Below are 15,633 nucleotides of genomic sequence, written 5' to 3' on the forward strand. Positions count from 1 at the left end.
AAAAAAAGGAACTGTCAATAAGTTAGCAATTTTTAATCTTAGAAAAATAAATTAATACAGGACAGAGTAATACTTAAACTAAAACAAGAGCTGTCTCCATAGGATGACACATGCCCCCCGATGGCACTTTGAATGAATAGTTATGGCCGATGTTAGAGTTTAGGACCTTTGAGCTACGGACCTGGGTCTTGCGCCCGACACGTCGTCTTACTGTGGTACACATTCATGCCAACTTATTTGAAAATCCATCCATGGATGACAAAGATATGGACCGGACACGCCCATCAATGCACTATCCTTTAACTTCTAAGTGTGACCTTGACCTTTGAGCTACTGACCTGGGTCTTGCGCGCGACACGTCGTCCTACTGTGGTACACATTCATGCCAAGTTATTTGAAAATCCATCCATCGATGACAAAGATATGGACCGGACACGCCCATCAATGCACTATCCTTTAACGTCTAAGTGTGACCTTGACCTTTGAGCTACGGACCTGGGTCTTGCGCGCGACACGTCGTCTTACTGTGGTACACATTCATGCCAAGTTATTTGAAAATCCATCCATCGATGACAAAGATATGGACCGGACACAAAAATTGCGGACAGACTGACAGACCGACAGACGGACAGACGGTTCAAAAACTATATGCCTCCCTTCGGGGGCATAAAAAGTGTTATTTACATATTGCATGCTACCTTTCTGCAAAATACATACCCCTATCTAAATGACTTACTTTACATGCAAAACATTTTAATATGCAATTAGCAGCCTGAAACCTTACTAATCATAGCAAATCTCATAGCATTTCTGTTCTACTCTTTCACCAGCACTTAACTTTTTGTTACACAAGTTAGCCTAAAACCTAACCAATCACAGCATTTGGCCTTATCCAAAATGGATGATAACTACGCCTCATTGTATTTATAGACATTAAATTTTGAAATAATATCTACTATGACATAAAAATTTTATTGGATTAAACATAATTGGAAGGACAGACTGTCAAATATTCACCATATCGACATAAGGATAAATCCCGTTTTCCGGTATTTCCGTAAATAGGGTCAGAGGGGCTGGCGAGATTAACCGATATAAAGACAGTGTACAATATTAGCGATTATTTTTGCCAGAATATAAGGATTTTGGAAAGTTCTTACTTTCTCACAATGAAAATACTATTCTACGACCCTATAATTTCAAAAATAAAGTAAACTTTGAGGATATTCTTGCTACAACAATGTTTAATTATAATATGCAATAAATTTTTATTTATTTTCTTTGTTTAAAACTTGAAAAAAGGATAATCTAAACACTACCACCATGTAGCGTAATGGCCGATACCCCCCTCACCGTAAAAGCGGGATTGGGCATTTAATGGTGGTTAATACCGGAAAACGGGATTTATCCTATAATGTCAATATCGAGAATAACTGATTCTTTCATTGGATCAAGGATTAAACACCATTCGGATGATTGATTGTTAGACATAATCTAATCCTTTCATTGGGATAGAAGATAACACATATTTGGAAGGACTGCTTGCTGGCCATAATGTAATTCCTTTCATTGGAATAAGGATTACATATAACTGGAAGGATCGGCTTTTGGACAAACTGAATAAAGCATTACACATAAATCTAAGGATTGACTACATGTAGATGTAAATCAATCCTTCCAATGAATTAAGAATTACACATAAATGATGTATTGACTGTCAGGCATAAATTAATCTTTTCACTGGCTTAAGGATGACAACATCATTGGAACTGTCGGACATAAATTCATCCTTTCTTTGGATTACAGATTACACATATTACTGTTGACAGAAGTTATTCCTTTCTTTTGATTTTGGATTACACATAACTGATTGGATCTATTATCTGATATATATGAATCCTACATTGGATCTAGTAATTGGGAGGATCAATTGTCATACTTAAATTATTCCTTATATTTTATCAAGGATTTCACATAACTATAAAGATCTGAATCAGTTCAATTCTGTTTTACTCTTTCACATGCACTTTTTTCACAGTTCCGCTGTTGCTTTTTATTAGCACTAAAAGCAACAGTGTCTTGCTACTCAGATTTAATTTTTTTTAAATACTTGCCTTATCAAAAAGAATTAACTTTAACAGTGGAAATAAAACTTTCACGTAACTATATTTTCACCAGATAAATACTGTCATTTTATACCAGGTCAAATTTACAATTTATTTGGCTTATTTAATCTATCGAGCCTTACTTAAGTTTTAAATTTTCTGCTTTGATGATACCTCTCCATTAAAAACCCTGTCAAGTACTCCACACCACACACAGGTAGAGGTTCAGGAAAATCAATTTTTACCAAACACTAAGATTGAACCGAGAAGGGAAATAGCTGGGATAAACTGAAAATGGTCATCCTAGAAGGCAACGTAGATGTCTGTGCAGCTGTAGAACAAACTTTATCCATGTTAAAATCTAACAGTTTCTGCTTCTTGCCATGCCAGACCCTTTCCCTACTCCTTCAAGTTAAAAACATTTAAATATTATCTTTTTCATTAAACATTTCATTGAGTATTAGCACTTTCTCCTTGCCTTCTCTTGAAATTATACATGCAGATTTTAAAAACATACAGTTTTATTTATCATGCAATATTCATAAAAATGCTCTTAATCTTTAAATGTTTCCTTCAAAATTAACACATAGTGAAGCTTATTAATATGTCAAAAAGTTATATCTGAGTTGAGTCTATCATTGTTAAAGATACCCTTTTAACAGTTATTGTTTGATGCATCTTTTCCGTAATAACGTTTCTGCTCATTTTCTTTTTGGTATAAAAAAAATAAATTTTAACAATTTAAACAATACCATTCAATTAAAGGTGGTAATAGGAACTTTATTAATTTTTCATACATTTTGCTTTTTTGATAGGCGTTTTCTTCATTTTTATACATTTCTTTGGAAGGTCACGAACCAGAAATATTTGCTGACTGGGGCAAATAGCTTATATTCTACGAATGTCCTTAAACCTGGGAAAAAATCCACACATCTTTTACTATGTGGAATTAAAAAAATGTTTTGCATATGAACTTTTACTGAAACAATAAAATGTTGGTAAATGAATCAATGGGCTAGCAGTAAATATGGGGAGTGCTGTTGCAATTTTATATACTGTGAAACAAATCTACACATTATATTTTGAAGGAAACTTTCAAAGCTTCTTTAAATCTTGACCAACTAAACCAATGTCAATTTGAAAAGTATATTACATTTCAATATCTGAGTTTTGCAAATAAGAAATGTCTAAATAAAATCTTTGATAAACGGTATTTTCTTAACAGAAAATATATTATATTGCAAGTTTGCATGCTTCTTTAAGCAAAATTCACACAAATTAATGAACCAAAAAAGAAAGCAAATTCTGACATTTCTGCATAAAGCTATAATTTTCAAAAACCAGAGACCTGATTTTAAATTCAAATTGACAAAGATTATGGTGTAGTCATAAAATGAAAGCGTATTTCATTCTGGGTTGTACTCTAGTCACTTACACGATAAGGTGCTCGTATACAAGCCAACTCTTCCTGGTCATATCTAGCTTCTAGAATCTATCTTCATTCAAATTGCAAAAATGTCTTGCTTAAAATGGTGGTTCATTTCTTCTTTGTTAGGTTAATACAGCTAAAATAAATCAACTGCTAGGAGTATACCCAGTCTAAATTCTGAATCCTTATAAAGGGCACAGTCTGGCCTTCAAACAAATGTACAGCCATTTTAAAGTCAATACTTGATTTCATTAAAAAATCTGCACAAATTATTTTCGAGTAAATTAACACATTTGCATATACTGCCAAACGTGAATAACAACATTACCTCTCCCAATAAGTTTGGTCTACATGAACCATGCTAAATTTCTACAATGGAATTGTCCATCTTTCAATTTGTACTGTACCATTAACTGAGAAAAGGGGTGCTTACTATAAAGACACAGACTGAATGCAAACAGTGCAGATCTTGATCAGACTGCATGGATGTGCAGTCTGCTCAAGATCTACACTGGTCGCAAAGGCATAATCAATTGTGCCCAGCATGAAAAACTCCCAACCCCTACCACTCTAACACAGGAACAAATGCACAAATTTGTTTCACAAAATGAGAAGTTCAACAATCAAAATATTTGTCATTTTTATGGAACAATTATTTGTCTGTCTACTTCTACAAAAGACTTCATTAACTTTTCACTGATAACCAATTAAATAGGTACAGTGTTTTCCCAATCATTTTAAATTTCTTATTTCCTGTTTGCATTGTGATTACAGTAAAGCAAAGTTCTGGGTAAATGCATAGCAGTTGATTTATAGCAACATAATAGCTAAATGTATAAATAATACAGATTAACATATTTATCTTAACAAACTGCAAAAATATACTTCGGAAACTGCTATTAGAATATAGAACTTGTATACAGCATTGGTAATTATATAAAATAATGTTACAGGGTTAGTTTCAGGTCAAAAAAATAAATATATTCCTTGTCCTTAACATACAAAAAACATGGTGCACATTAGTTTCTGTCTATTTTTAAAATGTTCAACAAAATGTAGTTTTTAAACGCTATGAAATAACCATTTCACATCTGCCAGCAACTGAAAAATTAATTTTGAATCAATATTCATTGTTGATTTGTATTTCATGCAGTGCAATATAACAATGTATTACAAGTTACCAGTTTCCTGAAACAGTAATGATAACTAAATGCTTTAATAACCATACCTCAATGTTTTGGGATAAAATTAGGACTTTGATATAAATCTTATCCACATGGTTAACAGTAACAACAATATATTTTATCATGTTACATAAAAAATTAAGAATAAAAATGGTCCCATCTGACATATCATCATTAACAAAATAAAATTTAAAAAGCCATATTAAACAATAAAATGATTAACACTGGAAAGTATAATTCTATGCAAGCTTCTTTGGTTAAAAAAGGATAAAAATCTACCATATACCACTGACAGGATTGGAAATATCTCCATTTGTGAAATTTAAAAAAACGATACCAGTATACTCAAATAAAATGAGATACGTTCAGTTTCCTAAATTTCTTTTCCTTTAAAAACTTGCAAATAAAACTGATGTGCACACAAACGGTTACTGTTCTTACCAAATAATTAAAATTTCTAAATTTGAATCCAACATATTAAAATCAACCAAGTGAGTAATATATCTGGTACACATTTTTGAATTTATATTAGTACAGTAATTGATATATCATTCTTTTAATCTTGTAAAAAATTAAATATCAAAATGCATCTGTTAGTAAATACATGTAACTATGAGCTAAAATTCAACAAAAGAATACAACAGGCTGTAACAAAAATATATAAACAAATAACATAGCAACATAAAAATAAACACAAATATGCTATATAAATATCCAAAGTTAAAAGTTTTTTTTGTAAGTTTTAAATTGCTAGATATGACCAGTTCTTACTGGCTTGGAGTGCTTTGAAGACCTGTATAGGCAAGAAATAAAAACATGGTCAGCTAATCTACACAGTCTATAACTACAGTAAAATAATGCACCATAAAAAACATGAGCATGGACCTATAACACATTCTGTCTTTACAAACAGATTCTTTTCATTTTTTAAGCAAGTTTTTTATGTTAAAAATACAAATATTGCATACAGTTCAACACAAAATCAGAAATGATTCAAATCAACATTCGCTATAACTTTAATCTCTTATGTTCTTATGTTGTTTACTTGCCCCTCAACCCTCCCCCACAAAAAATCTACTTTGAAAAGATTAATATATCCGAGTTTTATGAGGCTACACTGGGGACATATAATGCCATACTGTCAGACAGGATTTACAGACATTCTATTGTTGCTAGGTGATAGCAAACAATTACTTGCTGAAATATATATGAGCCGTGCCATGGGAAAACCAACATAGTGGGTGTGCGACCAGCATGGATCCAGACCAGCCTGCGCATCCGTGCAGTCTGGTCAGGATCCATGCTGTTCGCTAACAGTTTCTCCAATTCCAATAGGCTTTAAAAGCGAACAGCATGGAGCCTGACCAGACTGCGCGGATGCGCAGGCTGGTCTGGATCCATGCTGGTCTCAAACCCACTATGTTGGTTTTCTCATGGCGCGGCTCAATATGCAGTGGTAATGTTGCAGAAATAATCAGAAGACAACTGGTATAATAAATGGTTCATTACACACTGAATGTCCCATGTATCAGAATTAAGCTTCTGCTGAAATGATCATCTAAGAAGTTCTAATCCAGTAGTTGCTATGGCAACATACAGGGCAGTCTATGCCAGAATGTTAATTCTGAAGGGTATGACTAATTTTTTGACATTGCCATAAAAATTAGAGAAAACAGTATGCAAAAAATGTTTGCAGATATTTCTCTTCTAAAGTGTTGGCAATAATAGGGAAAATATCAATTTTCTATTGTGTAAATTGTTGCCAACTCAAAAGCTGTTTTATCACCATCATCACTTGTTTTGCTTATCGCTTAAGTTATTGTTTACAGAAATAATCTGGTGTGTGATACATGCACCAAATTGCCATGCAAGTGAGTGTGTGGACAATAAAATAAAACCAATCTGATTTTCATCACATTGTTTGCTATCATAAGATTCCCAAATGTGTCATTTTTTCATATGCAATTTCACACTGAATCAAAATCAATTGGTTTTCATATTCCAACAGGGAAATATCTTACAAGTGTCAAAATATTGATGTTAAAAAAGAAATGGGAAGAATCTGCTGACAAAATGATTACAGTACAAATTTGTTTTTGGCTCCACTTCATAAATTACCTTGTCCAATGACTGATATGAAAAAAAGATATTTCTGATCTGAATTCTGCAGAACAAAGTGATAAAATTATAAAATAATGTTTGTCGGTTTGAGGACTTTCTAGCTAACTTATTATGGAGAATGACCCAATGTGCAGCTCCATATATTATTTCAGTCTGCCATACAAGATTCTGTATTCCATAAGCTGGCTTTGCATTAACAGTTAAGCAGAAACTAATAGCAGTAAGGGACAACAGATCTGGTCACCAAGGATATAAAACTGGGTTTTGAGACCTGCCTCTGATTGGTTGTTTATGAGCATAAATTTGAAATTGACCAATGGCAAGGCTGCATTTTGAGACTGGTCTCCAAACTCAGTTTCATAATTTTGGATCCAGAAGACTGTGACTACATCTTATCCACAGATGCCCAGATGGACTGCCAAGATGGTTTTTATATACTTTTTCCTATATAATTAAAGACTACAGAGCAACTATTCATTACCATTTTACATAACTGTGAAGCTATTCACTTCTTTCAAGAACTACTTCATGACAACAAAGATTCTTACTTTTTGAGTGTCTGCCACCTTTTGATTTATTGCTTGCAGTGGATTCAGATTTGCGTAACCCTCCTCCAACACCATTGGAATTTTTTCTCGATGACGTCCTTGACCCTGCTTTCAGTCTACCAACATTCAAAGTCACTTTACCCATTGTAGTCTGAAAAATGAAGGAATCATCTTTCATCATTTTTCAGCTTAGAAAGGAATCTATGAAAAAGAATGTATCAATTCAACAACTGCTTAACTTAAGAAAGTAAAATAATATTCTCATATCTGTTGAGATTAGCATAAGTTTCCCTGAAAGAATCTGTTCCAAGATACCCTATCCTGGAACATACTGGTACCAGCTAATTTTGGACAATTTTACCCAAAACGTATGGTCTATTATTTTGGTCTTGTGTTAATTTGCATTTTAATGAATAGCATGATAAGCTTGTTACTTCTGGAAACAGAGCAGCCTTACTTTGAGTACAGCAGCTGCATATTCCTGGGTTGCATTTCTCATATCTTCCGAGTTAACAGCAAGGATCTGATCGCCCTGCATCAGTCTCCCGTCTGCCTCTGCAGCACCTCCCTTCACTATATCTGATATGTATACACCAACATCGTTACGCTTTCCAACAATACTTAGTCCTAGCCCTTTTCCTGGCTTTTTTAACAGTTCAACAGTGAATATATCATATATGTCCTCTTCTTTGATGTGGGTATCATCTCTAAAGATGACCATATTTACAGTAGCGGGTGTCTGACGTAAAACTTGGATTGCATAGTCATGTGTAGCTTCACGTAGATTTTCATGATTAACCTGCCAACAAATAATTATTTCAGTGTCATAAATATCACCTTAAAAACTTTAAAACATAAAAAATTAGGTTTTTAATTCTACCTACAGGTACAGTCTCAACTGGAAATTCAAGGTTAACACTAGTTAATTGGCTAAATTTTGGTGAAATGTTTAGGCTAACTTGAGACACTACAAGGTCTATACCCAAGGTGGAAGCAATTCCAACAACTTCAGGATAATGGCTACCAGTAATTATTAGTGAAGTTTTTTTGTGATCACCTGTTTATGACAGAGCGAAAATTATGCTTTATGGAAAAATAATGGTTATATACCTCTAGAACCTGATCACCAGCCCACAATCTGCCATCCCTAGCTGCCGCTCCATCTTCATATACTTCATGTATAATAATTGCTCCCTTAAAATATATAATCACTGCATTTAAAGACTGATCCTGAAAAAGCTATGTTAATATGCAATGAAATATTCCTTAAAGCTACTTGCCCACAGTCTGAGCGAAGTGTTTTACCAAGTTTGGCATAGAATGCATAATTATATGACAATGAAAAACTAGAGCTATCACTAAAGGTGATGAATGTACTCCCCGCATGCACTGACACAGTACATTGCAATTTGACGCACACCAGATTGCGTAATTATGTGGACTGTATGTATACAGTATAGTAACAAAAAACAAAGTCCCATAACTATGCAAAATATTTATCTAAAAGAATGTAACATGCACCATGCACAACTAGGGTTGGTACTGATCACTTGTGTGAAGTTTCATGAAATTGTGTGCAAGGGTTTGGTAGATTAGGCATGCATAAGATTGCATATGCAGACTGTATGTACATAGTATGTTAACAAGAAACAAAGTCCCATAACTCTGCAATTTTTGTCGCTGAAAGAACCTAACATGCCCCATGCACAACTACTGTTGTTACTGATCACTTGTGTGAAGTTTCATTAAATTGTGTCAAGGGGATGAGGAGAGATGGTGCGCACAAGATTGTGTCTATGTATATATATAGTAACAAAAAAAACAAAGTCCCATAACTCTGCAAATTTTCTTTCTGAAATAATCTAACATGCCCCATGCACAACTACTGTTGTTACTGATCACTTGTGTGAAGTTTCATTAAATTTTGTCAAGGGGATGAGGAGAGATGGTGCGCACAAGATTGTGTCTATGTATATAGAATAGTAACAAAAAAACAAAGTCCCATAACTCTGCAATTTTTTTTCTAAAAGAACCTAACATACCCCATGCACAACTACTGTTGGTACTGATCACTTGTGTGAAGTTTCATTAAATTGTGTGAAGGGGATGAGGAGAGATGGTGCGCACAAGACTGTGTCTATGTATATAGTATAGTAACAAAAAAACAAAGTTCCATAACTCTGCAAATTTTTTTTCTAAAAGAACCTAACATGCCCCATGCACAACTACTGTTGGTACTGATCACTTGTGTGAAGTTTCATTAAATTCTGTCAAGGGGATGAGGAGAGATGGTGCGCACAAGATTGTGTCTATGTATATATATAGTAACAAAAAAAACAAAGTCCCATAACTCTGCAAATTTTCTTTCTGAAATAATCTAACATGCCCCATGCACAACTACTGTTGTTACTGATCACTTGTGTGAATTTCATTAATTTGTCAAGGGGATGAGGAGAGATGGTGCGCACAAGATTGTGTCTATGTATATAGAATAGTAACAAAAAAACAAAGTCCATAACTCTGCAATTTTTTCTAAAAGAACCTAACATACCATGCACAACTACTGTTGGTACTGATCACTTGTGTGAAGTTTCATTAATTGTGTGAAGGGATGAGGAGGATGGTGCGCACAAGACTGTGTCTATGTATATAGTATAGTAACAAAAAACAAGTTCCATAACTCTGCAAATTTTTTTTCTAAAAGAACCTAACATGCCCCATGCACAACTACTGTTGGTACTGATCACTTGTGTGAAGTTTCATTAAATTCTGTCAAGGGGATAAGGAGAGATGGTGCGCACAAGATTGCGTCTACGGACAGACAGACAACCTGAAACCAGTATACCCCCCCCCCCCCCTTTACAACTTTGTTGTCGGGGGGTACAATGATTAAGTGGGTGAAAATGAAAGTCAAATATTGGTAAAAATGCAAGAAGAATGTAATTTTTCTGCAATATGTCAAAAGCATTGCAACAGTTTACTACCTTCTGCACAATATTTTTTTGTCATTTATAAGAACATTTTGCAAAAATCTTATTTCAATAAGTTTGTACCACTAGTCACTTTCAGAGTACTCAATGTTTATGGATTTTTGAGAGAAACTAGAGATGCTTCTGAGAAAAGCGCATGTCTCCCACAACTGCCCCTATGAAAAATGTCTAGTGTCTCTAGATGGCTTAGACAAGTGGATCCAATTAGATGGTCTGGATGAGTGGATTCAATCAGTAATTCAAGGGCTAATAAATCAAAAGTGCCTGGGCCGATTTGGCTAGTTATCGAACATGGCTAAGGTCTTATGGCCAAACACATTTTGTTCAAGTTTGGTGAAGATCGGATGAGAAATTTTCGACTTAGAGAGCGGACAAGAGTAAAAAGGCAGATTTTTCGGTAATTCAAGGGCCCTAACTCCAAAATGCCTAGACCTATTTGGCTAGTTATCAAACTTGGCCGAGATCTCATGGTCAAACACATTTTGTTCAAGTTTGGTGAAGATCCCATGAGAAATGTTCGACTTAGAGTGCGGACAAGAGTAAAAAGGCCTATTTTTCGATAATTCAAGGGCCGTCACTCCAAAATGCCTTGACCGATTTGGCTAGTTATCAAACTTGGCAGAGGTCTCATGGTCAAACACATTTTGTTGAAGTTTGGTGAAGATTGGATGAGAAATGTTTGAATTAGAGTGCGGACAAGAGTAAAAAGGCCGATTTTTGGTAATTCAAGGGCCATAACTCCAAGACGCCTGGACCGATTTGGCTAGTTATCGAATTTGGCTGAGGTCTTATGGTCAAACACATTTTGTTGAAGTTTGGTGAAAATCGGATGAGAAATGTTCGACTTAGAGTGCCGACAAGCTTTGTGACACACACACACACACAGACTGGAGTAGATCAATATGTCTCCCACACCACTGTGTGGTGGGAGACATAATTACTTTTCGCCTAAAATGCCTTTAAATACATCATTGCTAGATATATAACATCTGCTCCCTAAAATTTTGATTTGTTTCATGTATAATGATTGAAACCGATTCAATGGATATATTAAGCCTTCAAATTCAATGAAATTCTATCCAAGATAAATAAACAAATAATATACTTTACAAAAATTCGGTACTTTAGGATAAAACAACTAATGTGATAGAGAAATCATGAATGAAAACAGAAAAAAAAGTTAAAAAATGTCACTCTATATATAAAGAAAGCTTAAGGGCCACAGCATGTTAAGGAGAAGTACTGTCATCAACCAAAAAAAGATCACATGCAATCTTGTAACCTTGCTCTGTGGCTAGTACAATCCTATAAACTCAGTTATGGCAATTCAAATCATCTTACCAGCAGTGTATCGGCTCCTCCTACAATGCTAAGGCCCAATCCAGTCCTTCCTTTCTCTATGGTGATGGCCATTTCCTGGCCTGGAATGATGGGACATGTCAGTGGGTCATGTGACCCAGCCTCTGACACCTGATTGGGTGATGCTGCATCTGTTGATGATTCACCTGGTGGGTTAGGCAGACTGACCTGCCCTTGTACATTATTTTGAGCATATTGTGAGCCATCAGCATTACATTTTCTTACTTTTAACCTCACTGTTCCCTGACTGTTGCGTAGAATATCTATTGCCTGCAAAAGTTTAATTAGTTTGTATAAATCTACTGACAGTGAATACATCACCTTTAATTTTCTGCCAATATCTATACTACAGCATCTATAAGGGTCAGTTAAGAACAAGAGAGCAACTAAATTTGAGGGCTCAGAGCAAAACTAGTCTAAGTGTATATAGAAACAGAAGCAGACAGACTAGTTTCGCTCTGAGCCCTCGTAAAAAGACTTCGAACTATACAAGATAGGTACTTGTCATTATGTTATTATTAAACAATACACAACACTAACTTGGTATCTTACTGACAACAAATGGTCAAGGTTACTAGTTATTCAGCAACAGTAGAACCCTCACTACAGTATATTTGTTTGATCTTATAAGAATTACTGCTATTGCAACCAGTGCAAAAGTAAACTTTGCCATTCAAAACTGTGCATCTTTGTTGCCAGCCATTTAGTCAATTCATCAAAAAAAATAAGCTATATTGTTAGCCAATATTTTTGAGATAATCGTTCCTTTTTCTATTCTGTACCTTATCATAATGAACGTCTTGCAGTGACTTGTCTTGAACCTCCAGAATCTGATCCCCCACAGACAGTCTTGTGTCCCTGTCCGCCACGCCCCCAAATGTAATACTCCGCACATATATCCCCTGTCTACCTTCTCTATTCTCTTCAACAATGGCAAATCCTAAACCACTTGGACCCTGAAAACAGAAGTGTCAGAATGAATAAAGGTACAGCAGCATGAAAAATTCATGGTCACACACAACTACATATAGTGGCCTTTTTCTATAAACATTTACAGTATCACCTTCCTACAGCAAACACCATTGGGAAGGAAAATATGTGTTTCTGTAAAGAGGTTGTTGTTCTGAAAAGATTAATATACTTCAAATTTTTTCTAATGAAAAAGGTTAAGTAGATTGGGTGACTTACGCAAAGGCTTTATTTAGTGATTTCATGGTTACCTATTAACAATTTAAGAAGTTTGTGCGTCTGTGTTTTAGGACTTCATCTAGATCAATATTCACAAATATTTTGAATTTTGAGTGTCATTATTCACATTTAGCCAAAATAAAACCATCGTGAATAGTATCCAATTTACAGCAATGTAGACTTTTCAGAAATATCATAAACAGAGGTTTTACTGCACTATTAAGTAAGCAAACTGATACTGGCGAGAATTTACAGACATATTGATCATATAAATTTCATCTTTTGGCATCTTTTGGCATGCAAAAATCTAACCAGTAGCCAAGCAGACTATTTTGTACAAAATCTCCTTACATCTCTTTAGAACTTTAGTAGGAAAAGACACGCAAGATATAGACAAAAATACAAAATGTTTGTTTCAACTCTCCGTACCTAGACTTTTCCTTGATTAATATATGACAATACTATAGTTTACGTACTATACCGTATTATAAAGAACTCCAAGGTTGGTAATATGAAACAATATCTTAATTACTTTGTATTTATCATTTGAAACTGCTTTTACCTCATAAATATCAACCATTTTTAGCCAATGTAATTTTGAAAATGTACAATTTTGACTTAATATGGTACTTGTCTCTGGTTCTATACAAAACTTCCAGAATATCTTAGCAAGCATAAAACTGAAATGGTTAAAGATACTTTCAAAATTCCATTTATAGTTCTTACTATCACTCCTCGAGTCTTATAGAATAATGTACACCCAATAGCATATACTTGGAATTTGTAAAATAAAGAAGCAATTTAAGAAAAATCCACTTACGAACTGCTGTTTCTTTTTCAGGTCAGGGCAGAATATGATATCTGCCAAAGCACTAAAGATTATTCTCCCACCTGATTCTAATTACTTACAACTGAATTCAATTCAGATTTAATACATGTACAGTATTCTTTAGCCCGTAAGTAAAGACCCCCTGTGAATAAACACCTTCTCTGAATAAAGACATCTGTAAATAATGACCACGTGTGAATAAAGACATTTTTGTAAGCAGTGACCACATGTAAATAAAGACACCTGTAAGCAATGACCACATGTGAATAAAGACACCTGCAAGCAATGACTACATGTGAATAAAGACACCTGTAAGCAATGACCACATGTGAATAAAGACATCCGTAAGCAATGACCACATGTGAATGAAGACACCCGTAAGCAAAGACTGCATGTGAGTAAAGACACCCATAAGCAATGAACACATGTGAGTAAAGACACCCATAAGTAATGACCACATGTGAATAAAGACACCCATAAGCAATGACCACATGTGAGTAAAGACACCCTTAGCAATGACCACATAAGAATAAAGACACCCGTAAGCAATGACCACATGTGAAAAAAGACACCCATAAGCAATGACCACATGTGAATAAAGACACATGTAAGCAATGACCACATGTAAATAACGACACCCCTAAACAATGACCACATGTGAATAAAGACACCCATAATCAATGACCACATGTGAATAAAGACACCAGTAAGCAATGACCACATGTGAGTAAAGACACCCGTAAGTAATGACCACATGTGAATAAAGACACCCGTAAGTAATGACCACATGTGAATAAAGACACCAATAAGCAATGACCACATGTGAGTAAAGACACCCTTAGCAATGACCACATAAGAATAAAGACACCCATAAGCAATGAACACATGTGAAAAAAGACACCCATAAGCAATGAACCACATGTGAATAAAGACACATGTAAGCAATGACCACATGTGGATAAAGACACCCCTAAGCAATGACCACATGTGAATAAAGACACCCATAATCAATGACCACATGTGAATAAAGATACCGGTAAGCAATGACCACATGTGTATAAAGACACCCATAAGCAATGACCACATGTGAATAAAGACACCCATAATCAATGACCACATGTGAATAAAGACACATGTAAGCAATGACCACATGTGAATAAAGACACCCCTAAGCAATGACCACATGTGAATAAAGACACCCATAAGCAATGACCACATGTGAATAAAGACACATGTAAGCAATGACCACATGTGAATAAAGACACCCCTAAGCAATGACCACATGTGAATAAAGACACCCATAATCAATGACAACATGTGAATAAAGACACCGGTAAGCAATGACCACATGTGAATAAAGACACCCCTAAGCAATGACCACATACGGACGGAAAAGAGCATTCCTATAGTCCCCAAAACTGGTTTTCAACCAGAAGGGGACTAATAAAGACACCCATAAGCAATGACCACATGTGAATGATGACATACGTAATCAATGACCACATGTGAATAAAGACACCTGTAATCAATGACCACATGTGAATGAGGACACCCATAATCAATGACCACATGTTAGTAAAGATTAACTGTAAATCAAGACCACCTGTGAATTAAAACCACCAATGAATAAGAAAAGATTCTCCCAAGATGAGTCTTTACATATAAATTTGAATTTAGTTAATTATTGTAATAATAAACCTTGCATGTAAAAGAAGCAAAACCTCTTATGAAGTTCAGAGTTTCTTTGAAACACAAAATGCAATTCATTTTTTAAACCTCTTATCTCATCAAATCACAGCTATCACAGATCACCTGATTTCTCTGGAAAACCCATTAGCAAATATCAAAGAACTGCATTGTGGGCGTAATTCATATTCCCT

The 15,633-nt window shown here is 34.9% G+C and overlaps 1 protein-coding gene across 10 annotated transcripts in view; it reads right to left on the reverse strand.

Annotated features, from left to right (window-relative positions):
* LOC123525825 (multiple PDZ domain protein-like) overlaps positions 1–15,633 on the reverse strand; it is a 284,883-nt gene that overhangs the window by 11,406 nt on the left and 257,844 nt on the right. For 9 of the 10 annotated variants that reach the window (XM_053538242.1, XM_053538241.1, XM_053538237.1 and 6 more), the window contains 5 exons: positions 12,519–12,692; positions 11,719–12,006; positions 8,498–8,581; positions 7,845–8,186; positions 7,388–7,538 (listed from right to left, as the gene is read on the reverse strand). In XM_053538242.1, coding sequence (XP_053394217.1) covers positions 7,388–7,538; positions 7,845–8,186; positions 8,498–8,581; positions 11,719–12,006; positions 12,519–12,692 — 1,039 coding nt within the window. Of the gene's footprint in view, positions 1–3,541; positions 5,512–7,387; positions 7,539–7,844; positions 8,187–8,497; positions 8,582–11,718; positions 12,007–12,518; positions 12,693–15,633 lie in introns of those variants that run through there. The other variant, XM_053538239.1, reaches the window with a different exon arrangement.

This window comes from Mercenaria mercenaria, chromosome 3 (genome assembly GCF_021730395.1).
Source record: "Mercenaria mercenaria strain notata chromosome 3, MADL_Memer_1, whole genome shotgun sequence".
NCBI lineage: Eukaryota > Metazoa > Mollusca > Bivalvia > Venerida > Veneridae > Mercenaria > Mercenaria mercenaria.